At 32.7% G+C, this 27705-nt stretch overlaps 1 protein-coding gene across 1 annotated transcript in view; it reads left to right on the top strand.

Annotated features, from left to right (window-relative positions):
* Positions 1–21364, top strand: part of LOC124368576 (homeotic protein deformed) — a 61214-nt gene extending 39850 nt beyond the window's left edge. Inside the window, exon 2 of the mRNA XM_046825819.1 lies at positions 18842–21364. Within this exon, the coding sequence (XP_046681775.1) occupies positions 18842–19365 (524 nt within the window). The 3' untranslated portion in view covers positions 19366–21364. The remainder of the gene's footprint in view (positions 1–18841) is intronic.
* Positions 21365–27705: the final 6341 nt, after the last annotated feature.

Raw genomic sequence — 27705 nt, forward strand, 5'->3', positions numbered from 1 at the left:
ACGAGTTGACAGTAAATAAACCCGTATGTTTGCCCATAATACATATCGGTGGAGTTTAAGGGATATAGGAAGAGGAATTATTTCTTTAAATAGACAATACTCTGTACCTAAAACTAAGTTTATTTATATTATTAGATTTTACTATAGCATCTGGTTGCGATGTACTGTTTTTTAAAATGGAGTTTCGTGGTAGGATTCTTTGTAGGAGAAAATTCCCCTGCCGGGAATAACCAGCATAATTTAAACAGATGGAAGCATAAAGGGGTACTGGCACAAAACCCCATTCTACGGCGATAATATATATAAGGAGGTTATAAGGTAGGTAAGAACCCTAACTAAATCAAAATAATAGCAACAAAATACATTAGAAACTCCAGAGTTTCAATTTCAAATCGGTGGAGCATTTAAAGAAAATGAACGAAAGAGTAATAATTTATTTTGAACTCAAAAGGATCTTCCTAGATGTTTGATATTTTCAGGTTCAGACAAACTTCATATTTGTATATAAAGCTTTATCTGACCTAAAATACTGTCACAGTTCAATCGTAAAGATTTTATCGGTAAACACTATACGGATGGGTATAAAATACATGTAAATATATTCTTTTACAAATAAAGCGTTCATTGTAATGGAATTTATTTTCATATTTCTGTATTTATATAATAACACATGTTGATAGCTTACCCAACATTCTTTTTATTCAATAATTGTTAGCCTAGCACGTTGAAAAGGGTTCAACATATAAATTATAGTGCTTGTTCCATTCTATAGGCTTAAAATATTATTTGTTAGGCTGTTAAAAGGAAATTTAAATTCAAAGAGCTTTTCATTGCAACTATATTGATACAGAAGACGCAAAAAAAGTTTAAAATTTCAACATTAGAGAGTAAATGGTTGTATAATGTTTTAAATTTGAATTATTTTCAATGTTAGTTGTAAACAACGAACGTTAATTCCTGTTAAATTATATGAAGATTTGCTTATTGTATCATTAGCAAACCAAATATTGGTAGTTATTATATCTATTATTTAATTTTTCTTAGATTTTCTATGAAATTCATCAATATAATAAAATTCGAATAAATATTTTTATGTCTAAGTAATTTCGTTGTGTTTACAGTTACAGTTATTGATGTACACTTAGCATGTTTAAACCTACAGATTGTTATTAATAAAAACCACTGTGCGTGAAATACTAGTACATGTATTGAGAAACAGTTTAGTTATTAATTGGAACATAATCGTTCTGAAAATAAACCCTAGAGTTCGGAATAGTACGTCAAATTTTTACTGCCCGGTAATGCACAGTGTACACATATTAGCAACTTTAATCTTCGTAGAGTTGAAATTACAGAATTTGGCCTGGTGATGGATAATGTAAACGAGTGTGGAGACTCACTTACTGTACTTGGCCACGATGCGGGGCCGTGATGTGAGGCGAGGCGCGCTGCGGCAAGGCGGCAGAATGTGGGCCATATTGTAACAGCGGGGCGCCCAACACACGCACACAAAAAACAAAACAAAAACAAGTTTTAAAGGAGCGAAGGTCAGCTATTGTGAATGCGGTCGCCATCACTGCCGCAGGGTGCTGTGCTGGAGCCTGTATTGTTCCTTGCTTGATAGGGCTCAAGGCGGGGTTGTTTTAAACATGGCGTTCACCTAAAGAGGGTAGACTGGTTTGTAGATTAAACTAAAGACCACTCGTTTTATTGCCGTGAATTATGCATTCAACCTCCACAGCCAGCTGTTTTTGTAGACTTGTTACTTCATACTACTAGGCTTAATTTTTGTACCTAGTGTACTATTTTTTATAATATCACAACATACACAGTAGCTATAGATGTACCGTATCATAGTTTAACACATAAACTGTGGCATATAATCGCTTCTATTATCCCGGCTGTCCTGAAGTCGTTATATAACCCCTATCTCGCATTGAAGGTGTTGAATACTTTCTTACTCAGTGCTCCAATAACAGCGAACACTATACAAACTCAATATTATAAATTGCGAACTACATAGTCGGTTTCTATATACTTGCTGATAAGAATCTGGGTGAATAAAAAAATGCAATATGCCTCCAAAGTTGTTAAATAGATATATCTATTTTCAATATGAAACGTGAAGGCCACAGAATGATCAAACAGTGTGTTCCTCATGCAAGATTTTCATGGTTCAAGAGTAGGAAACGGGACATGAGGAAATATGCAAATTGAACCTGATACATACATATATCCAGCTCGAAGTGGTTAAAATGCATTTAGAACCATTGTAAAGGCCCTAATAACAAATTGGTTTAGTTTATCTTTGACTTATATGTATATTATATGAATCTGGGCATTTTTGGAATTCTTCAGATAGTTAGGTTTTTAATCCGTTGATTCATGACAATAATATAAGCCACCAACCGCATCTCGCCACCAATTTACGCTATAAAGTAATAAAGATTGAGCTATAATTTTGAATGAAAATGCAATCACAAACAATCAAAGTCACAAAGATGCCTTCTCTCCACATGAGAGAGTTATGTTCCAGAGTTATGTCGTATTAGAAGTGGCTGTTTAGTTCTGGAAATATAGGGGCTACGTAAAAACTAGTCTTAGCCTGTCAATCTCAAAATCCTCTCTACAGGGGATTCGATACATCAAAATATTTTAACACTTCTTCCTATTAACAACACTTATCTGTGAAAACTGCACGCTCCGTGGGTGATACCACTTACATTTACTCTAACGATTGTTACACTCTGGAAACTTCTTATTCGCTGCTAGGATCTTTTAATAATTGGTTCCGTGTTTTCACCAGGAAAATGTTAATCCAAGATCGGGTCGTCAACTTTTATAACTAAAATTTATTTATGGAGCTTAGGTTAACATGAGTGCCAAAATAAACCGTAACAATATCCTGACAAATATGAGATCGCAGGTAGATTGAGATAATTTCTAGGAACGTGCTTTTATTTACGAGCTTGTGAAAATACTACAGAATCTGCCAATGGACCAAGATAATGAATCAAATCGAAAGTGCAAATCACGGCGCGACACTTGCTTTCTCTGAGGTTGTAGAAGATGACTCCAGCGATGCCTCTGAGGTTGGAGAACGGAAACTCAGGCCGGGACCGCCGTGCCTTGCGTAGAGACGGGCCGCGGCCGTGTCGTCCGGGCTGATAATGAGATATTGTACTGCTGATGGCTAATTGTACAGCTGTCCACAACGCGTCAGCTGACTACGTTCAAGGTCAAACAAATAAATCCCATCTCTAATGACTTGCCTTCTGGTACTCAACAATATACAATGGCGGGTTTGGACGCGGGATCTTTCGTACGAATAGAGATCGGTTTGGAGTAAACTTCACACAATCCGTATACGAGACGGTTTCTTTGAAATGTAACCTTTTTTACATTTTTACAACTAATGTACTCTCCAACCATTATGCAGTTTTAGGAACATATATAACAAAGAGTACTATGATTTGAATATAATTAATTTCCTTTTGAAATTTGTATCTCAAGTTGCTTTAACACAAAATCTTGAAACAATGCAGAATTACAGTCTTTACTAATTTCTTCAAGATATCTTCAAACTGCCTGTTTTTCATACTTATTTATTTACTAATTCTAAGAAAAGTAATTAGCTGTAAAACGTCCTTTGCTTGAATTAGACTAAACAAAGCAAATTTTCAAAGCACTCGAAATGAAAGTCAAGGCCTATAAGATTACTTGTGAAACGCATTGTTAGCCAATAGGTTCTAGAAACTCCCAATTCTTATTAACTATAGTTGCAATTTAAGATCAAGAACTATCTTTGAACGGAACTGAATAATAAATATATAATAGGCATATTCTCGAGAACTTTCCAGATAAAACTACAACCAAACCACTTGTAAACACAAAACAATGAAGAGAAAATTTTATTTGGCTCATAATTCTAGGCTGAGTTTGTTATTATATCAAAGCTAAAATTCCGTTCATTCAAAATTCATGTAAAATCTGACATAGCCCACATTTTAAGAATTTTGTCGTATTTCTAATTTTATCCTTTAATATGTAATAAAAAAATGTATTGACAACTTCAACATTTTTATACCCTATTAGAAAGAGTAAAAGGTATTTTATCAAAGCTTTTCTTTATGATTCATTGATTGTTCGAGACCGTTTGCGCATTTAACTTGTAATATAGCACATTTTACCTATATTTACCAACAGTTTTAAACTACGGATGGTTTGTATTTTAATTTCACATACGTGTAGGAAATTAAATCCATGAAATAATTAATTTAGGTCTACACCATAACTAATGCGAAATTGTTAAAACCTCAGTAAACCTAATGGTGCTATCTTTCGTTGCTAGTCTATTAATACCACTTACAGCATTACACTAAGATTTATGACACACGATGTATCACATCTAGATCTAATATCACAGACTAACAACCCTAATATGTTTACCGACGTGAGGCGGGGAGAGTGACTCACAGGAGGGAACTATAAATAACAAGGGTTTGATAGCCAGAGATCAGTCATATCGAGGAGCTAGGGTGGTCTTGAGGGGTGGTAGATGAGTGGCATTGTACAGCTTACCTGCCGTAGATAATATCGGTCTAAATAAGACTGATTTGTTGGAATCTTAGTCCGTCCCCTCGCCACCCTCCGGGACACCTTCACACTGAGGGCTGGAGGGCACTTCATCTCGTGCGCATCACCATTCTTATGGCCACAGATTGTATCTACTTCAGATGTTCTGTTCTCTGTCCGGGGAACTGTAGCCCCTGAAGGATTATAGACCCTTTACATCCTTAACACACCACAAATTCGCAATCCCTCTTCCTGCATTACCTGAGCTGTCAAATGGTACCGTGGTGTGCAGAGGCTACTTTTAATGTACTGAAATAACTTTATAAAATATGTTAAAATCCAGAACTTTGGATTGTAGAATCCTAAACTTAAAAAATTGATTCTTGAACTTCGTATAGTTATTAGCCCTAGTTTGTTCAGGTCATAATAAAATGGTCATCGATTTCTGGTTTAATATCTCAAACCTTGTCCATGAACATATTTAAAAAAGTTATTATAAACACTGCGCTGGAAGTTAAAGTAGTGGAATGATCTTAGTTCTTAGTCTTACACGGCCAGTGTTAAAATGCAGTTCAACATCCCTTGCGACTGAGGATGGATGGCTCTTCTCTGCGAGGACGAAATATTTCAAGATTTGACTGTGTGAGCAATGTTTCGACAAGGCGGAAGACTTCGTTAGAGGAATCATAATTGATTATATCCCTATAAATGTAAAAACTAGCTTTGATAATTTCAAAGACAGTACTCCACCACATGTAAAATGATCACTGCTTATTATAAAGTATGAAAAATAATTTAAAGCCAATGTTAATCTATTAAAAAAGGTATAAAATACCTTTCACTATTATCATGATAATAATAAAATATCTTTCTCAGATAATGCTGATGATATCATGTTGAACAACCGTAACCGCTCCTCCAGTAACTGACAGAAACTCGTATTTTCAAATATTTACAGTTATAGCAATGTTAAAATCCAACTTTGCTATAACAAAAGCTGTGTGAAAAATTCGTCTTGTTGTAAAATTATTTGAGCTAGAAATCAACGATGTTTACTCCTAAGCTCTATTGACCATACATAAAAAGTATTGTAAATTATTGTTTCATCTGTAAATATGCATTTCCGATTAAACGAACAAATATATTTTCATTCCATTTATGAACCTATCCAATTAATTGTGTCAATGAACAATGGAAAATATCCAAAAAACCATGTTTCCTCAAAATCCATACATCCATCGTCAAAAACTAACTTCAAACAACAAATGACGGTGCTTACAATATAAATGTAGGTTCTTATGAGTTAAAATATAAATTGTTGTGCTTTGGAAGTATTACGGCATGGTTTTCAATAAGTTTAATAATTACTATTAATAAATGAAGAAATAAACATTACTGATTTTAAAAATAATGACTGTTAAATTTTACTCTTTAGGAACTAATGTATGTGATGACTCCTTTCATTGCAGTAACACTGAAGAGTGTTGAAGTAAGACCGTAATAAATTACTTCAGGGTTCTTTCAATACTGCAAAGTCTATAAGGTCGGATAGAACTGAACTTATTTGTTCCAAACACTTACAGTTAAGGACTGCCGCCTATATCGCCGACACCGCACACTACCCCTCAGCCGCCCGTGACCCTCACATTTGTACCTGTAGAGGACCTCATTTGTAACATCTCTCATTGTGAGGTCTTTCTGATTAATGGGCATCATCAAATGTCTATTCCGCACCGTTGTCCCCTTCTGACGCCTTATAGATTTCGGATTCACACTGGCCCGCGTTAACCTAGGCCATCCTTTATTTAATCACGAACATTCAACCTCAGACAGCCTCGTTTTGTACTTACATTATTTTTTACGTTTCAGTAGAAGAATACAATTGATTCTAAGAAGTGGTTTTCTAACTTTTTGTATATGTGTAACAGCTGGTGCTTGTCAATCGCGGTAATCCCACGATTGCAGTTGAGTGTCCAACACCTAGAAAACTCTATAGATCCAACTTCTCTCGGCTGTTCTTTTTAGAAGAGATCTTAAACGACAACCGTGTAAGACAATCAATAACTGTTTATCTTTGGAGGAAGTCCATTCTACGGAGTCATTTTGCTGCGTCAGCTATAAAGATACTATATCTGTCAAACGAATCCTAAATCGCAGAATTAATAGAAATCAATAGCTATCATTATACAGTGTGTTTCAAAATTCATGCACATTGAAGGGGTCTTGGAAACTATAAGATATAGAGCAAAGATTAAACGGACAAAGTTGTGCGTAATAAGATCATCAAATCAATGGGGTTAAGTTAATTATTAGTTTCGTCGTTCACCCAGTGCGCTCAAAAACTGTTTTCAGCCAAGAATTGCAAACTGTTGCAGCTCTCTTATACACTTTTGTAATTGAAAGCTTCTCCCGTGAAATCAGCTTGAAATTTCTTCTAGTTTTAAAATATTATAATTACAATTTTACACTACCGGCAAGACGGAGCTTCTGGGTTCAAGTCAATTTTTAACGCAACAACCCATTTTTTACTTAATCAAAAGAAAGTCGATATTTTACTGATTTCAAAAATACTACACGCACACACACACACATACATATAAATAAATAAATAAATATATATATATATATATTTGCATTAAATTGTATAAATGGCAATAGCCTTATTTAATTTCAATTAACATTGAATCGCAAAAAGTACTCCCGGCGGAGCAAGTACTTTTTGCGATTCAATGTTAATTGAAATTATATATATATATATATATATATATATATATATATATATATATATATATATACGTTATAACTTCTTTGTGGGTTACCTACGTAACATTATTGTTAAAATCCCATTTTTTAATGGTATTTGGATAGTTGGTAAACATGACTATTAACTGTAGTGTCGTAATCAGCTGTATTGATAAAAGTAGACATTATATGACGATAAGTGTCTAAAAATGACTGTTACTGAGATTTTTTGACTTACTAGTACAATAGCATGTTAGTTTCAAATTGTATCATACTTTCTAATCTTTGAGAACGGATTGTTTTTAAAAAAAATCTGGTATCTAGCTTTATAACCCAAAGACATAATAACAGAAAAATAGTGATTTTTGCAAGCTGTTTCTTAGAAAGTTTAAAAATAAATACCTTTAAAACAACATATAATATAAAAAGAAACATTTTATTTCATTTGCCCACATTTTAAAAAATGAAGGAATTGATTCCTTTTACAAAGCCGAGTATGCACAATATCATACTGTCATGTGGCAGCACTGTCATAAGAATTAGCTGTTTTAATTTTAGCTACTTTAATCACCTGATTATAAAATTAGATTGTTGGATTGTGGTTATAATATCCTTAACAATTGCAGGATTTGTAGCTTTCTTTTGATAAAAATATGTTAAAATAACAAATATTTATAAAATACAGAAAACCTTTATTTAAATTGGACTCTAAATAAATTGAAAATACTCTTTATATTAGACGAGGGCAAACTAAGTTTGAAAATAAAACAATTTCCGCGGTTTTAGTTATACGCTATGTTCAATACTCCCACTACCAGGTTGATTGTTCATCTTGAACCATTCCACTAGAGTCAAGCTAACCTTTCCAAATTTCATTTTTACTCTGTTTTAAAGAAAAAGCACAAGTTACATTTATTAATAAATATATTTGGTATTTTACCAAACTATAATCTAAAGTCTAAATTTGTTGTAGACTGTTGAAATTTATATTTTTCTGTGTTTTCATTAAATCATACCACAATCATTAGCCTTTACATTAGTTTTTTAAGTGAATTATCTCTCTTTTTTACCAACCGACTTTCTAAAACTTGGCATTGCTGAATTTGTAAATAAATTGTGTAAATAAAATATAATAACTGTAACTTTTTACATATGACGTTTTTAAAGATATTTGAGTGTAGAGTTTTTAAGAAGCCATTTTCAAAATGAAGCTTGTTTAATATTATTATTTTTTTCTGTATTAATGCATTTTGGTTGTAAATCACTTTGTATTTGAAAAATATGAAACTATACACAAAACACTTTATGGTGAGCAAAGTTTGTCTGTGGAAAGTTAGCTTTTGTATTTCTCGGTGTGCTTATTTACATGAAAAGACAGTAATCTTGAGTTATGACTGTGTCAGGACGGCTGTAAGTAACGGTTTGAATATACGCAACAGGAAGTAACACTAAGGCACGACAGGACATCGTCCACCTGCCACTTAACTTCCGGTTTTATTAATTTATATTGTAGCTGTCACGTGGTGTCCGTATCAATTCACTGATCTCATATTTCAGGAACCATTACGATTGTAATACTCGACATGGGTCACAGTGTCTCATGTATATAACTTTGTACAATATTTATGGAATTTAATTCCCACCCGATGTAAAATGCTATTAGTATGACATGACATTTAGTGGTGATTAAAATAAGTAAGTAAACAGAATAATAACTCAAAATGAGTTAATACCTCACTAATTAGACATTCTAAGCAATTCGTAAACATTCTGTAATATGTTTTGTACTTGCTAACAACAGAAGCAGCACATAAAGAATGTAAATATGCCAGAAAAGGCAAAGAAATATTTCAATTGTCTTACTTAAGATGATCAGGCATCTGGCCTTTTAATGCTTTTTCTGTCTCCTTGCTGTATTAACGTTCAAATAAATGCCTTGGAGAAGTCTACCCACAATTCTGTCACAACCCGAGATATAAGGCCCTAACTTATCAAACGACTGCCAGAAAGATCCTAAGAATGTGAGAAAATGTGACGTAGTCCTATCCTTGTCTTTAGAAATACAGAATATATTTTATATTAATATATCCAAGAGCTTCTTCCCACGCCAGACTCTTGGATAGGAAATAGTGCACCACAGGAATATATGTTGTTGGCCTTGGAATCGTAATTTTAAGAAAGAATCAGTGACTGATTATTTATAAATTTAGTTAACTACAGAAAAGAATTGCTAGAATTTTGTTCTATATGCGCTAGTTTAGTTTGCTAACGTGACATAGTTTTACTCAAGATTATTGTTTGTTTTAGTATTTTTAGGCAATTTAATAGGGTACCGGGTTCTCTGGCCTAGGGTTCTGAACGAGATCACTGCTTTTTTTTATTTAGGTTGATAAAAATTGTTGTTCCTTATACAGGGTTTGGACCAGTTTCAGCTGTGGTTAGTGTCAGAAATATAATTCGTCTAAACAACTTTTACCTTAGAAAATGTTATTAAAGGTCACCATGCTGTTATAAAAAACAGCAAGTCACCATTGTGAATATCTTTTATTTATAATTAATTTTTATTACGGTGAATGCTACTGAGAGAAATCCGGTTCGAATGGCTACACAACTATTGAAATAAAATAAATTAATTTCTGTAGTAAACTTATGATAGCACACTGGAATGTTTACCACACTAATCTAAAACTTTACGGTGTGTTAAACAATCTGTAGAAATTTTAGTAAAAGTATAAGTAACAATTAATTTATTAAACAGGTTACAGCTTTCTAGAGTTCTAAAACTAAGTGCTTCGTGAAGGCGGCTTAACGTAATACGTTTGGTTACTTGGTGGTTTTTTTTTTTTTTTTTTTTTTTTTTTTTTAATTCAGAGTTAAATACCTTTAAATTAATTTCCTAAGAGGGAGGAGAAATATTGAAATAATTTTATTTATTGTGTTATAAATTATGACATAATTTGCTAATTAAAAAAAGTCAGTGAAAAGAAATATGTTTAGAGTGAAACGCCACCTACCGCATCAGAATACGACGATCCAGTCAGAAATGGCAGCGCATAATGTACTTCACAATGTGTACCTAAAACAACCCGCCATTTCTGATTGGATGAAACCTTTTGAGATGCGGTTTGCGGCATTCAACTCTACTAAGTGAGCTCTTTCAAATGAGGTATCACTCGACCCATGCTTCAATTTAAGATTTCCATGTTTTCCTGTGTGGGCCGTCCCCCCATGGTTGGCATGTCATGGTAATAGCAAGGAAAAATAGTTTACATAGCCATATGACACTGTGCAAAGTTTATAGATGTTACCTTAGGGGTTTTAAAATATTAAGCCGTACTCCCATACCTTTATCAAACATATATGTACTTAAAATATTAAACTTACCTATCTTCAGCTATTTTTAGGTAGACCTAACAGGAAATTTCTTAATACTACTTTAAAACCCTAAAATTCCTCGTGGAATTGCCAAAGATATTACAATACTTAAGATATTATATTACATCTTAAAAATGTTTCACTAACCCAACACAGTTTGCACTATTTTATACAATACACGAAGAAAGATTCATTCACAAAGTGCCGAGAAACAATCTTTGGCCTAGGGGACTGTAAAGGGATAGTCTGTCTCCACAAGCAGTCAATTCTTTCGTTAATAAGGTGGAAAGTAAGCCGAAGGTTACATTTCAAACGGTTTACGATGTACGCTAGTAACATTACAGAAGACTTTAAAACTGAAAAAATGTGGATTTATGTAAGAAAGGGAATTGCGAAGCGCTATTTGGACGCTGCGTACAGCTAGTTAGCTTCCATATTGGTTCAATATGTTTTCGTTTAACATGTCTAAAAGGTTATATACCTTGTTTGTTATTTTATATCCTAAATTTCCAGGATCTACAAATTCCTGATGAGAATTTGGCGTTCCTTACCATTTTTCGCTCATTTCCATTTTATTGATTTTTAATGGATTAACCATTAACATAGTGTGCAAAACACAATGCTTAAATAGTAAATATTAGAATTAGCCGGCTTATACAGAAGTAGCAAACAAAATGCAAAAATAAATAGAAGAACAATATTAACAATAACAATTGAACAAAGTAACAGTGATATATATTACAACAATATCAACAAAAAGACAATTCACATAGTGTGACCGTTTAAAGGCACTATCAAAACACCACTAGCCATCATCCGTGTGATCCCTGAGTTTCAAGGATACTAATCCATCCCAACTGCAAGGATTTTGGTCAGAGAGGACTGGTATTGGTGCCGAACCGACTGGATAAACGAAGCGGTTACAACGATGTACCAAAGACTCCATTTATATCTCAGCCATCTAGACTACTTTCATTCCTGAGGTGTAGTCAAGACATATCCAGTATGGGACACCACGAACTGGCTACGTCTGGTTTTGTACATTTTTCATCTGTACAAATCAGGTTTCCTCTTAGACAGTCTGCATTATTAAATGTATAATTCTATATAGGTACTTTATATTTGGAAATAGTGAGAGTTAATCACTGCCACCATGAATCAACACCCTAAGAGCCGCAACCTGAAGGATGGATCATCCGGAAAGTGCGTTATCCGATTCTATGGCACCAGTTTTCTCCAGGAATTATCGAAGGACTATTGCAGTGGTCAATACTGCCCTTCTAACTAATTTGGGTTTAGGACTACAATACGTAGGTCCTCTCGTTTTGAACTTCGTGTGGTACATCATCCCCAGTACTGCTGATATCTGGAGGACCTAATTCTGACCAACATTAAGGATTCCACATTAAATATCTTTGGCAACTGGTAAATGTGAACTCAACGCTTAATGAATCGTCAGTCGCTCCGGCTTCATTTGGAACATGAATTAATACGTAAGGCCTTTCTATTCACGAAACACGCCTTTTTAGATGTATTTCAATAACAACACATATATTGATACACAACCAATCATAAAATTGTAGAAAAACTGCTCACAAACGAAAACAACGCGTACTAAACACCAACGCGTAATTCTAGACTTATTTAAAGAGAAGTCTGCACGGGTCGCTTACAAGGTAGCTAGCTAGGCACTATGATTTATTAACTGCAAGTGGAGGTGAGAGAGAGGACCTGGTTGTGAGGCAGGGGGGCAGGGGGTGACGTCATACCGACCTTGGTGTTCTCGTGGTAATGTACGTGTCATGTAACGCCTACTCAGCTAATGCGTCATCCACTATGACAGATTGCTTTGCACCCAAGATGTTTCCTTAATTGTTCCCAATTAGATGTGTGGGCCCCGGGTTTGTTATATTTGGGTGTTCCACAGCGTATTTACATTGAATCGGACTCGCTCTTCCTCGTGCCAGAGTTCTTGGCGTAAGGCAGCTTTCAGTTTCAATTGTGAAATCCACTTTTTATGATGGCATAGCATTCGAATATGTATGAGATTTTTCAAAGAAAGGGACATTAACAATCCAATTTCAATTTTCTTTCTAAAGAGAAGTGATAATTTGACTTACAATAGTATACACACACTAGAATTAACATATATAAATATAGCTACACCTTTGCCTAAACACTGAAAAAATTGCGTTTCATCTCTCCATGTTTGTAAACGTATCAAAGGCTTGTAAAAATATAAAGTTAATACTTAAAAATAAAATATACCATTATAAAAAATATAAAAATAATATTATGGTTCAATCTTTTTACTTTGATCTTGAGGTTGTGCAATGGATTTTTGGTTAAGAAAGTATTATTTACTTTAAATTCATAGCCCTTTAAATTAATTTCTCAGAAGACATAAAAATTATATATTAATTTTTTATTATTCCATGAGGAATTACAGGCATTTAAAGTAGGATATTTAGATAGTGTTTTAACGTTAACTGACCAAATAACAACCACTGAGGATTAAAAAGTGAGATTTTAAATCTATGATGATGAGTTTTAACTTCAGAGAGTGACTTTTGTTACTAATTTATCACTAAAAAATGATGTTTTTTAAATTAAATATAACTTAAGAAATTTACATATTTATATAATTAATGTTGTAAAATTATATAGAAATATGTTGTAATAATTAATTGAGTGTTTTTATATTTTAAAACAAAATAACTCCACTTTTTCAGTCATCCTTTACGTTCATGTTCAATCACTGCAAAAAGTTCATCATCATCAACCTTTTCTTTGGGCCTAATTATAAGATGTACTTACATTTTGCTACATATTTCTTTCAATCCTAGTGTAATTATAAAAAGTGTTCAATTTTTCATGTCCTTAGAAATGGTATCTAAAGGGTTGTAACCAATATATATGTATAAAGATAAAAAGCAAAAGTATTCCTAAACAAAACCAACCGCTCTACCTTAAACGGCCATAGAGTTGGTAGAAGGATCATATAATATCCTAAAGGGCGTAATAATGCATAAATAGAACCAAAGAATGCTAACCCTCAACATTCACAGGCTGATAACTGCGAAATATTGCTTAATGGAAACCCCGTCCGAAATAACTCCAGATTAGTTGACTGTTATTGCAGTGTTCAAGGGAACAGAGGGTAGCCAATTTTGGTTACAGGTTTCAGGATCATATTGTTCTCAAAGTATTGGTTTTGTTTGTGTACCATCTTATATGTTTTCCCTTGTTTTAGAAGAATATCTTGAATAATCCATACTTTAAATATATTTGAACGCCGTCAACACCTAAGTACTTCTAGATATGAACTAAAACAACATTAACAATAAATCGCTTAATTTTACCATTAATATTATAAGATATCATGACAGCTTCCTGGAGTTATCATATTTCGCCAAAAAGTCTTATAGTATGGTGTATGGGTTACATATTAAATTACATGTATTACATAAATTAGAAACACATTTCATTAACAATTATTGTGTATTATGGACGTTATATAAATATTAAATTAGGAAATTACTTTTATAAGTATTATAAAATTTTGTTTGTTCTTCTGTTAATGTTTTAAAATTGCTGTTGACAAGTATATTAAGCTGACACTTTCACATGTTTATTCAGTAATCCTTAGGAATAAGCACTAGTTATTTTATGCAAGTTAATATTTATAAAACTAAAATAAATGTTAAAGCTTCATAGTTTTGTGCTTTAGTTGTTTGAGATAAATGACTATATGATCAAATTATTTTGTATCTAGGAATATAGGACCTAATCTTTTTCTTACTCTTACTCTTGCTGGGTTTGTAAAAGTAACAGAATATTTTTCGGAGATATACCTTCGCTAGTGAAACAATATCAACTTTGATGCGATATCTGTAAACTGATCTCTCACTTAGATGCTAACATACCTAACCTACAGACCACAAAGTAAGTTCAAATGAACAGATAAAACCAACAAGTTGTGACACGTATCATTCAGAAATAGAAGCAAACATTTCAACTATGCACACTGAGTCTAAAACTTGCACTCAATAAAGTTAACACAAATTGTTCTAAACTGAATTTGACGGTTACAAATACCACCGTACGTTTGCTTTTGATAACAAACCATGAAAAACAAAGTTTGGGAAGCTTCTGCAAGATTGCCTACAACATCTCTTTATTGTTACTACTAGTATTGTAGTTTGTAATAAATTAAAAAGCCTAATCTATCTAGTATGTGTTGATGTTAGCACCTCACTACATCTGAAAAGTCACTAGCCTATGTTACTCCTGTGGCATACAAATGTTTCTTATTGAGAGAAAAAACATATACTGTATGTATAATTTCTCCCCCTATGTATATACAATTTTCTTATGGGCCAAGCTTTCGTTTCCATTGCCGTTTTTAGAAAATATGGAAAACCATATTCTAATTATATATAAATTTTATGACATGTTTTTTTCTTTAATTAGATTTGCTGTGAAAATATTGTCCTATAAAATTGGTTGATGTAAACACGGTACTGCTTATTAACTAAATAATTTCAAGTAGATTGATGCAATCGGCTAAGATATAATCCATACCTTTATTTAAATATTTTAAAACCGATTGCAATTAAAATGAAAGGTTTTGTTTATACCTTATTCTATCCTACTAACAGGTTTAAATTTTCATTTGATTTTGCTTCACGTTACAGAATATTTTGTAAGAAAACTCATCACGTTGACTAATGATACTTACATTAAAAACTAGTTAGCTACAAATGAGAAAACTAATGCAGTTTCAAGCCCATTTCACCTGGTGTTGTAAGATACTGCTATTTCTTCAGGGGTAATACTTGGGTTTCAAATCAAAAGTATTATTTAATTCCGACTGAATGAAATTACTGACAATGTCATAATTGTGTTTATTTTATTGTCCCAATCCAAAAACTATATATGATTGTTGCTCAAATCTACCTCGGCCAAAAAGCGACTACATCCGCTTTCAGTCTAAGGTATTTCCAATGCTATAGTTGAGTTAGTCTTGTAGGAAGAAAATGTAAATACATACGTAAGACTTAATGCGGTCTAGGGAGAGATCCTACCTACTTCTTATCTACTTCTGGTATCAGTGTCTAATCTGTATTAAGATCATTGCAACTTTAAACATAACCGCATAGAACGTTTAACGGTTTTGCTGTTTTTCGAACTGTAGTATAGGAAAGAATGGATCGTTAAGGTATTTCAGTGTTGATTTCTTTGTTTTTTCTAAAGCCGCAGTTAAAACGCCACATCACAATACCAATAACGCACACCAATTTCAAGTACCTGAAAGAAAAAACATTCACAACATTGCTCATTAAATCTGGTTTTACAGTCTATAGAGTAGAAGTTCTACATTAGCTGCATCACTACTGGTCAAGCACTCTTATAAAAAAATATATTGCAAATAAATATTTCTGCCTCCGGCGATTTTCAACTGAAAGTATGATCAGCTTTCGTGTTAATTTTGGATTTTGGAACGTAAATATTACCATTTCCTCCAAATTAAAAACAAAAATGAAATATTTTTCTTCACATAAATCTTCATCTTGTTTTACCAAATATTCTGCGAACAATTAACTGAATTGGTCTAGCTGTTCTTCAGATTAGTGCTTAGCAAAACATTCCGTGATTTACTTATATTTATAAGATTGGTTTTATTGTTGGAAAACGGAATCACAGAAAGAGGTTTGTTTTTTATCCGAAGCAGACATGAGCCATTCTACGATAGTTAGAAAACTGAAGCACTAATTTATTTTATACCTCTACAAATCTGCAATCACAATTAACAGAAATCTTTCTCAGAAAAACAGAGATCAATCCTTAAAAAGGAATACTTCAGTCTGTTGAAACTCAAATAAAATGTATAGATAGACACAATAAATTAATTTCTCCCTGTCTTGATAAATGTGGTTCTTCCAATGTGTAGGTATAGAGAGTACTTCTTGAGCAAATAACTATAATCCGACAATGTATGTACTTCTCAGACTAAACAAATGGATCCTTTATCATTAAAAAAATATGAGATAAAGCGACTGGAGGGTACTGAATTTATAAATATAGGATCTGTTGAAGCTGCAATTGGAATGATTCGGCTGGTTCATATCAGGACAAATATAAGTGATAATAACAATTATTCAGCTGTTTATTATTTAGTAGCAATTTCAATTAATTTGTTTAGCACCAAATGTAGTACACAAATTGAAACATAAGCAATGAATGGGAAAATACTGATATAACACTGAACGTTTCATTTCTATGTTTTAGATACTCATATACGTTTAATTTAAATTTTATTTAGGATACAGTGTTAAGCATAAATTGGCATGTCTTATGAATTAGCAAGGATGAAACAGTTAGTTATAAACATATAACTATCTTGAAACATCTTTTTACATGTCACAACTCAACGATACGTAATTTATAATTTGTTTTGACCAAAAAGGCAATTAAGAATAAAAGAGTAAAGTAAATGTTGTTTTCAAATTCAGAAATAAAATTTATATGGATAATAACTCGTAAACTCGTGTGAATACCAAAATCAGTAATGAAATACGTGTGGAATCATTTGTTTTTGGGGCAGTTAAAAGTTTTATATACGGAGAGTTTCATGGCCTGTGTTTCATGTATGAATCTTATTCACTGGGTAACATATCCAAAAATATTGGTTGAGCCAATGCCTAGGCGCACATCAAAGAAGAAGGGAAAGAATAAAAAAAAATCATAATATGTAGTATTTGAGAACATGATGTCCCAAAATCACGATTTTTCCATCCGCAGCAACCCATTTCGTGAAAATATTCTAGACCTTTTCTAGAGTTTAATTGTGGTTAAGCTGTTGCTCCGAATATAAGTGCAATTATTCTTTACTAAGTATATGTAAAAACCAAATATGTATGACCTTTTATAGACACTTTTTTTACTCAAACGACGAAGAGAAAGTAGTAGAACATATGACTAAAGGTATAAAACGTGTAGTATATTTTGTGTATTCCACAGTTATTAAAAAAGAGGACGAGAAGACGAAACCCGGAAAAACATGAGAAAAGTGCCCTTTTCAAAATTTCATTACTTTTATAATTATCAAAACTTAAAAGCTTACAAATATATAATTTTTGTAGTTAAAGCTTAATTAAAACTTAACTGACTAATCTTTATTGAAATAATAATATTTTGAAACTCCTGGAATTATCTTTTATCATTCTTCGTGCCGATTAATTTATATAAAACTCAGTCTTAAATAGCCAGTTCATGAATTTATAGTTCAATTGAATTTACAAGGGCTTAATATGAGGCAGGGAACATAGCTGAAACTCACTACACGGAGCTTACATCACCATCAAATCTGTTCCCAAAGCGGAAGAACCGCAAGCATTCAGGGCTTAATATCCGGTGAGGAACATAGCTGAAATGCCAACTTACAGGCAGCATGTACATTCCGGACACATATTCCGGTTAGATTGTACATTCCTTCGCTCGGCCCGTACATGATTGGATACCTCCCTTCTTCACCCTCCCACACCCTTTAGAGATACAAGATTCCTTTGTCTGTTCCGACACCCTCACACCCTTTTCCTTTATCGATCTCGGATTATGAGATGCTTCGTCTTCTTTGTCCCCGTTTGACATTGCTTTATAAAATATTGTCTGATACAACAGGGGTCTCAGTCCTCTGTTTTTTCTGATATTTGTTCGAAATGCTCCATTATAACCACAAACTTCTAAGTAGTTACATAACAAATTATAGAAAGCAATATATTTCACAATCTCTCAAGAAATCATTGTTTTATTTTTTTCTTAATTAACAGCTAAGTTTGTGTCAAATTTGCTTTGCTTTTTCGTTATATCTTTGCAGACGATTAATATATTACTTTAGGTGTCTACTTTATTCATATGTATGTGAACTTGGTCTCCTTTAAAATATATAGCATTGTCCTTAAAAGTGGAGGTGGTGATGTTTAAAAAAATTGTACCGATTTACTACACGTTGTCTTCGTTCGTTTCATTCAATAAATACAGTCTTGTTACAAGAGACGGGGATAGTTCTGGAAAGTCGTATTCGTTCTTAAGTTAAGTTAAGAATATTGTGAGTTATTTCCTATTTAACAATTTACATCTATTTCAGCGAACGGGTCGTACCAGCCGGGGATGGAACCCAAGCGGCAGCGCACTGCGTACACGCGGCACCAGATCCTGGAGCTGGAGAAGGAATTCCACTTCAACCGCTACCTTACAAGGAGAAGAAGGATAGAGATCGCACACACCCTCTGCCTCTCCGAGCGGCAGATCAAGATCTGGTTCCAGAACCGGAGGATGAAGTGGAAGAAAGACAACAAACTTCCGAATACGAAGAACGTGAGGAGAAAGAACGGCCAGGCTCCTCCAGCGAAGAAGCCCAGGTCGAGGAACGATCGGAGGAGAAACGTTTCCCAAGAGGTACCGATGACCATGGAAGACCTAGCAATGCACCACGATCCCCATCACCTACCTCCCGATCCACTGATGGGTCTGCACCCCTCACACTCCCTGACTCCCTTGATGAGCCAGCAGCTGACTCCCTTGGCCCCCGCCATGCACGGCAACTGTGGTCCCGTTCATCCACAACCACTTCCGGTGAAGACCTCAGACTACGGGCTCACCGCGTTATAACCTGACCTACACACCTTCAGCCATTAGGGATAGATTAGGGCAGAGCTTTACTAATAGAAGAATTATCGTATAGAGGTCATTGAAACGTTCGAATATTGTCCTTTTTGGCTTACTGACCAAAATCTCACATTCAGTATTTCTTCTTGTGTTTTTTTTTTAAGTTTTATTCAGACAATAACCAGTTGGTATTCTTTACTTTTAGGCTTGAAAACCGGCTGTAGCGGTGGCCATCATGAATTCCTTTTCATTGGCCCCATAAGAACGATATGAAACTGCATGCACGTTTGTTGGTCGCAGAATCATGGGAGGTGTCTAATTAAAAAAAATATAACTACTAAGCATCCAACAGCTTTGTTTAGTTTTTTCGATATCTCTATTAATTACCGTATTCTGAAAATTATTAACTTTTGTTGTACTTAATCATTTATATATTAAGAAAGTAAAAACTTTACAAGAAAAACTATAAAGCGCTTTTAACATATTGATAAGATCTTCAAAACGAAACACCTCCCTTACGCTACGGTAAAAAATAAGGCCGTAAAATTCGATAAGAATTAACATTGTTCTTATGGGGGAAACCTTAGGACAGTTTTACTACAGCTGCCTCTTAAGCAGCATCTATCTATTTTTGTTAGTTGTAATAGTCATCACTAGATTTTGGTAATTCAAAATGTTGTCAACATTAATTGGAGAATACTAACAGGAGCCTACAATGTAAACAATTATAAATTTAACATATACAAATTTACTAACGTACGAAAAATTAGCTCCAAATAAATGTTGTGTAAAAATTTCAATAGCTATATCTTTAGACCGAGTTTTCATAAACCCTGTTAACCTTATCCAGTAACTCTATTAAAGTTTTAATGAAAATTTAATAAATATGAAAATAAATCATAATGAACGAGTTAATAATATTGCTAACGTTACCAAAGAGCTAAAAATACGTCATTTAAATTTCAAACTAAAACTGAACTAGTATTTTCATGACATTTAGTGAGCGAGTAAGTGACTTGGAGGGTAAACTGCTTTTGCTGACCAAAACCTTTTATTTAATTAGGTAAGGTACATTTTTTGATCCAACGTTTTTTAATAGTGTGGATAATCCCGCACACTCAAAACTGTTTCTGGTTATAATATATAAGTACTATACACAAGTGGTTTCTCTTGGATAGTAGAATTCATTCAAGAAAAATGTTAAGTATGACATGTAAGTAATATAGCTAATTTAACGTACGATTAAACTTATTTAAATATATTCCTAAGGTTATAACTGTGAACTCTATTTAGCCACACATTTGTTCTAAATGATCAATCATATTTTGGTGGTGAAATTTATTATACCTTTCAGTGAGTATTGTTTTTTAAGTATGAATGTAAGAATGCTCTCAACACGATAGGTATTTGGAAGTACACTAAAAGGAAATGAACACGATATTGTTTAAAAATATAAACGTTATTATGTAAAGATTCTGCCCTTATCTGCCTTAAAAGAGACTTGGATAAAGACGTATTTTTTTACTCGCTGTGCATAGCCCGGAAATCGAGTGTCCTGTGTAGTAAAGTACTGATAAATTTGTGTACAGTGCCGATATACTGCTGTGTACATTTTACGGTGAGCTAGAGCTGTACTGATATAAAATATGATACTGGGTGTCCTAGACTCATAGATATGACCAATTTAGAGGAATAATATTGTAAACTTGGGAGTACAGTATTTGTATACAATATTATTGTTTACTGTATATTTAACACCATTCTTTATTATTTATATGATACATATGTTTGAATATAAATTAGTTCGTATAAACCGTTATGGGAATGATTGAGTCAACCACATATAAATTTGTTTCCCAGTCCAAATGCATACTAGTCCATTGTGTTGCTAATTATACTTGTGTTCTTGTGGCCAATGATTATTTATAAACATAAAAATTTCAGCATTATATTTGATACCGATCAAATTAACATTTTTTTACTCATCGTTATTGGTTTAACACCAAAGCAAGTATTATTAGAGTAAAAGGAAACAAGTTTCTTAAATGTCATCGTAATAATTCATGTGAAAGTAATTATTATATATTTTGGACAAGCTTGATTACATGAAGATTGTTTTCTGTACTATAATAGCTACAATTTTAGGCTGCAACCAAAATGAAGTTTTATATTTATTTCAACAACAATAATGGGTGGAGAGAATGTTTAAATTGTAACTAAACTTGACCAAAAATGTATTTTAATCATCAGAGAATGCTATTTTTCTCATAACAATGGAATTAAATAGTAAACTTGTTTATATATACAAAAAAAAATTGTTAAGCTGCTATAATACAATATATAGTAATAGTAAAATAGCATTTCGTATGTGGTCTAGGACACCCGGGGAACTTAGTTTGTATACATTCTGTATAGTAGTTGTATTTTCGTGAACTTTACTGCTAATGTCGTTGCTGTTTTCGTATTATTCTATTGTAAACTTCTCTGATTTGGTCTATGTTCCTTCAATTACTGTATGTACTTCATTTGTGGAAAATACAAAAAAATATTGAAGTATTTAAGCAAGCTTTAAACAAGCCTTTAAATATATGACAAAGAGTAATAAACAAGTGTACATAAAGAAGCACATTAATATTAAATTACAGAAAGAGCGAAGTTATTGAAACATTGTGCATACCATAGTGGTGGAATTTGTTTAATATACTACTTCAATATTTTTGATTAAATTTGTATCTCAACAAAATTTAATCCTTTTGTTTATTTCTTTTCTCGTCGAGTGGCTAGCAACTAATAAGGTAGCTTTTGAATTGTTGGCAATTATTGATATACAATTATAGAGCTTGTAGTAAATTAATTCAATTTATTACAAATTTCTTGCAATAGTGAAATTATATTTTAAACCTTTACGTACTTATACTAGTACGAGTTAACAGGAAATTTATACAGTGGATTACAACTTTACAAGTGATAAAGATTTTGTTTTAAATTTGCTTTCAATTCAAATAATAGACCTTCATTCTAACACGAAGTTGATTTTAAAAGTCACTTTAATTTGCAGGATCGTTTTCAATTAATATAATGAATAAATTAAAACTTATCATTCTTTAATTCAAAACAATAATTCTACGGATTAAAATTCAATATAATTGCCTTTATTCCAAATTTATCTCAAACTTATAGGTCTACAAAAAATTTAAGAAAATCAAAAACGATTAATTGGCAAAGGATTAAACCTGTGTGTAAGACGCAATTCTCTAATTCCCAATTTTCTATTCTACATATTAGTTTTGCTATTCGAAAAACACAAAGTCATAGTTGTTGTGTTCTCATAATTTTGAAACAGTTAATTTTAAAGCCAAGCATTGAATTATATTTGACCGCGAGTAAATTGAATTAATTGGATTAGATGAAAGGCGTAATGTATCATTAAATATACATTAATTTTAATATTATATAATTGTTATTACTATTTATTTAAGTATTAAAACAAGCTTCAAGTTAAAATGTGCAACTATATAAAAAGATAAAAGGACCGATCTTACATTTATCATAGATCTCTGTAGCAGAGCAAAAATGTTGAGACCATTAGAATAATCTATATTTCTTTGGCTTTATGGTCAGTAAGCACGTATCTTAATTTAAAGAGTATTTACATAAAGATCTGATGGATAGTTTTATGAACAAACCTATCAAAAAAGTCCGGTAAGTATTATTACTATTAACTAATTTATTAAAATTTTCAAACTTTACGCAATTTTAAACTTCTTCTACTAAGTAAGAATTAATTTTAAATGTTACTAAAACTCTTTTGAATATCTTATTTTAAAAGTTTTTTTATGATTTACAAAACGATTTCAAATTATGTAAATTTGAACACAGAGAACATTTTATGCATTATTTTTTTAAAATAATTATGTTGTACTAGGTTATATACATGTTATAACTTTGGGACACCTGACTTATATATGGTCTAATTAATTATTGGCATGATGTTGCTTGTAACAGACAGAGGTTTTTGGGACAAAATTTTGAGAGAATTTGTAAAATATTTTATTCTTTAACTCTGCTTGTTTAATAGAGCATCCCAACTTTTAAAATAACTTATGTTTTTAATTACGAGCTTTACAAGAGAACTGTAATGTGGTATCACGGGCTATATGTTTGCTCTGCATGTGATACATTTTCGCCGATTTATCTCAATCATGCAAACATTCATGAAAATGAAATGTTGTTTCTTTAGTTCAGCAACAAATTGTGACCAGGTTTTAATTCCAGTGATACCTTATCACATTTGTTTTAAAACATGACAGATTAGTTTGTAATGTGTATCAATAATACTAAAATATATTATAGAGGAGAAACGTTCCTGGTATTTTAGTAACACTTGTTGGTTTGTTCCGGTAAGTAAAATTGATAGTATAACAATTCTACGTATTATTCATATTTATTTCTAATTGGGCCAAAAGAGGGACCTTTTAATTGGCCTAATATCGTTATGATTTATACCTACACGATGTTTACAAACTTAGACCTGCACCTCGTTCCTAATTCACGGATACGTGATCTGCCTACTATACTACTATAAATAAGTTAATTTATAAGAGAAGGCAGATCATGTAGACGTTTTCGAATCAGGAACGAACGGCGAGTGCGTGCAGTTTCCAACCCTGATTGACCAGTTTGTAAGCCCGTTATCTTTAAATCGATAAGACGTTTTATTCGGATAGTTTCACTGATAACGCCATAAAACTGTTCTTAGTTGTCGCTTAAAATGAAATAACGCATAAAACTGTTTTATGTTCGAGTAACTGTATGGAAAAATGTTTAAGTTTTGTGGGCATATGGTATTTAATCCCTTAAATTTTTACAATACGACTAAAATACACAATTAGTTATTTAATTGTGAATTCCACAACCACCACAATATGGTAATGGTTATGGCGATACGTGCGTGAATGTGTCTTTACTGAAATCAAAACCTATTGACTTTGACGTAGCATACATGTAACCTACGATATGTCATTTAAACCGTGGAGTGTACAACCGCCAATTACATTAATGTTTTGTGTGCTACAACTCGAACTTGTATGTTTGAAATGTAATTCTTGAGTCTCTTATTATACCTTACGTGAGGCCATTTCTGTGCCATACTCTTTGTTATCTGTATTGTATATAGTTATGTCAAAGTATAATTACTATGTTGCAGCGACGTCTGAAAATAAAATTGCTATCGATAACACTGCTTATGATTTATTTCCCTTAAATTGTTTCCCAAATTTCCCTGCATGTTTTGTTTTATTGAAAACTGACACACCTGTTTCAAAAATTGAACCCGAATCAATATTTTGTACAGTAGATTACCAAATTTTAATGCTTTCCAGAATTTTATGAAATTTAGAAAAAAATCATCAATGAGTCCACCGAGAATTGTGACACATCTATTTAATATTAAGGACGGAAAAGATGTTCCAACAATTTTTAGAATTAGGTTATATTAATTTTGACATACTGACGTATTGCATAAAGTCCAAGTAAAGTGTGAATCAGGCTTTCTTGGAGCTGCCAACTTTGATCCACACTGGTTCGGAAAACTGCGTCTCATGTACAAGATTTGACTACAAGCATTTTAGTGTGTTAGTGTGCAAACATCCATCCGTTTATGGGTCACAGACTATAAACATTGGCTACAGACTACAAACATTTTCAGATTTCTATAAAATTTCTCATGCAAATTTTATAACTACCAAAATGTATTTCACTTTGTTACTTCTTATATTTTTACCTAAAAAAAAATCAAAAGTTATAAAAGTATTTACAACAAACCTTTACTAGCCTGTTCTATGAGTCAAAGATTACATATTGGAAAAAGTTATATTCAACATATCTCAAACCAAACGGATGGAAATTTAAAAAAAATTGAATTTGGATCTGACCTTAGTAAGATATGACATTTGGCCTTAATAACAAGTAAATAGAATACTTAATATAGTTTTATATATTACAACGATACTTCAAAATGAAACCTAATAAACTATTATTGTTCCAAAAAAGTTCTTATGATTTATCAATTATTAAATCTCTGATATTCCGCATTCGATATCAGTGATATCTTCATTCGTTATTTTAAAGGGTAGAGTATGGTCTAAGTTTCCATTCTAGCTGCAATGCATTCTTAAAATACAGTAATAGAAACTATGAACAGAGTTGACGACCCTAATCATATTTTTCAATAATGATACTCCATTCAACCTGCAATTGTCTGAAGGAACCTGCGGCTCGACCCATTAAGAGCGTCACGTAGAGTTCCAAATTTCGCAAATTCCCTATTGACTCGGAGACCCAGTGACCGCCGGCAACAAAGGTGGGGCAGCGTGGGAACGATTAGTCACGGGGTGCGGGGAGAAAGGGTTAACAGGCCTCGGAGAGTTGTAAGTCTTTTAGCGGTGACACCGCGACAGGTAAAGGAGGGTGGAAGTGGAAGACGGGCTACAAGACGGCAGATCCGTCTACAGCTGTCAAGGTACTTTACTCTTATCTGAGGGCAAAAGTTCCGCTGAAGCACCCTCGGGAGAGTTTGTCGTCACTGACATCTTTCTTTTCACCTCATGTCAGAAGTTGCCGCTTGAGATGACATCGCCCCGCTCGAACCGCTTGCAGTTCACTGACAGCGTACGCATTACAGTTTGAACTTTTTTTTTAAATAATAAAGGGATAAACGAGGTTTAAATTTAATTCCATTCACATTACTTTTAATTACACATTTTAAACTGAATGAATAAGAATATTATAGTACTTTAATTAAATTATGTTTAGTTATATTTACATAATAAAATAAAATAGCCAATGATAACAGGTCAACAGTAATTACAACCCGATAACCACAGAATTGAAATTCAATGTGAGTCATGTATTAAACTATTCATTAATTTGTTTGTCTCTTTCTCGGATTAATTTCTTTTAAAATATTATAAAATTGATGATTAAGTAACGACTATTATGAAGAATAATCATTAGTAATCAACAACATGACACTGGTGTCAGACAGAAATCATCAAACAGCCTGTAATAGTTCTTAGAACTCCCATACAAAGGATTGTGGCTACTCGCATGTTCACCATAAAAATGATCACACATACAGAGGTCAAAATGCAAAACGTCTATATTGCGTCATTTTGGCACTATGACAATAAAAGCAGTTTATCTAAACTGAATATATGAAAGCACTAGCCTCTTTGAAAATATCAACTCATTTAATTATTTTCTAGCTGATTAATACAAATATTGGCTAGCTAAGTTTTTACTTTAATTCAAGTCTAAATTTTAACGTGAAATATAAAAATATATAACACTATTCTAAAAATACAAAAACTCGTATATCTCATGTTACGCACCAGGATATATATATATATATATATATCGTTTAAAATTGTTGTTACGATTGCATTGTAAAAAAAGTCGGAATAATATTTTCGATTACACTATCGCCGCCGCGTTCACAAACACCGTCAGTGTAGACCTTTTTTTGTGTAGCCTAATCGTAGAAAATATGTATTTGAGTTTCAGTGTCACCTAAAAGAAGGGATGATCTTCAATTTAAATAATGGCATGGGGCATGGGCTTGGGTCTTCAGATCTAGCATGTAGCTATGTGTTGAATCACACTCAATATATTTTACGAGCCAAAGCCAATACTTCTTATATTAACCCGTGACAGATATTTTTCAAAATCCAGATTATGATTACAAAAGTACTACTGCTATAGAATTACTCAGGGAGTTACTGTAATAGAAGTAACGAAGAGTAAGTAATTTTGTGAAAAAAAATTCAATAAACTCTATTAGAAATCTATTTAGAATTTTCAGTTTATGGGCAGAAAAATGGTCCGTTACCTACGTCAATGTAGTTTATAGTCAAAACAAAATCCCTCCATCATAGTACTGTATATATTTTCCACTAATATTTACCTTCTACGCCAATACTGCCAAAATGAAATTAGTTTTGTAAAGTTTCGTGAAATTAAAATTATTGGATTTGCTTATTTCAATGATTTATAGTGTTAGACCATGTTTTTTTTAGGCCATGGAACATTGTTATTATTTATGTTGTCGTTGATCATGATATATATTATTTCTTATTGACATTTTACATTAAGCAGGTGGTTTATAGACCATTGACACTGTTCATGACGGTATATGTTCGTATTAGTGTTATGTTTAAGCGATTTCTTCATTTTTTACCTTGATATGTTTCTGGGGATTTCATTCTTGTTTAAATAATTTTGTTGTAAGGAAATCATGCTTCATTCCTAAGAAAATCAACGATGTGACATTTGGACATTGACGGA

Source organism: Homalodisca vitripennis, chromosome X (genome assembly GCF_021130785.1).
Source record: "Homalodisca vitripennis isolate AUS2020 chromosome X, UT_GWSS_2.1, whole genome shotgun sequence".
NCBI lineage: Eukaryota > Metazoa > Arthropoda > Insecta > Hemiptera > Cicadellidae > Homalodisca > Homalodisca vitripennis.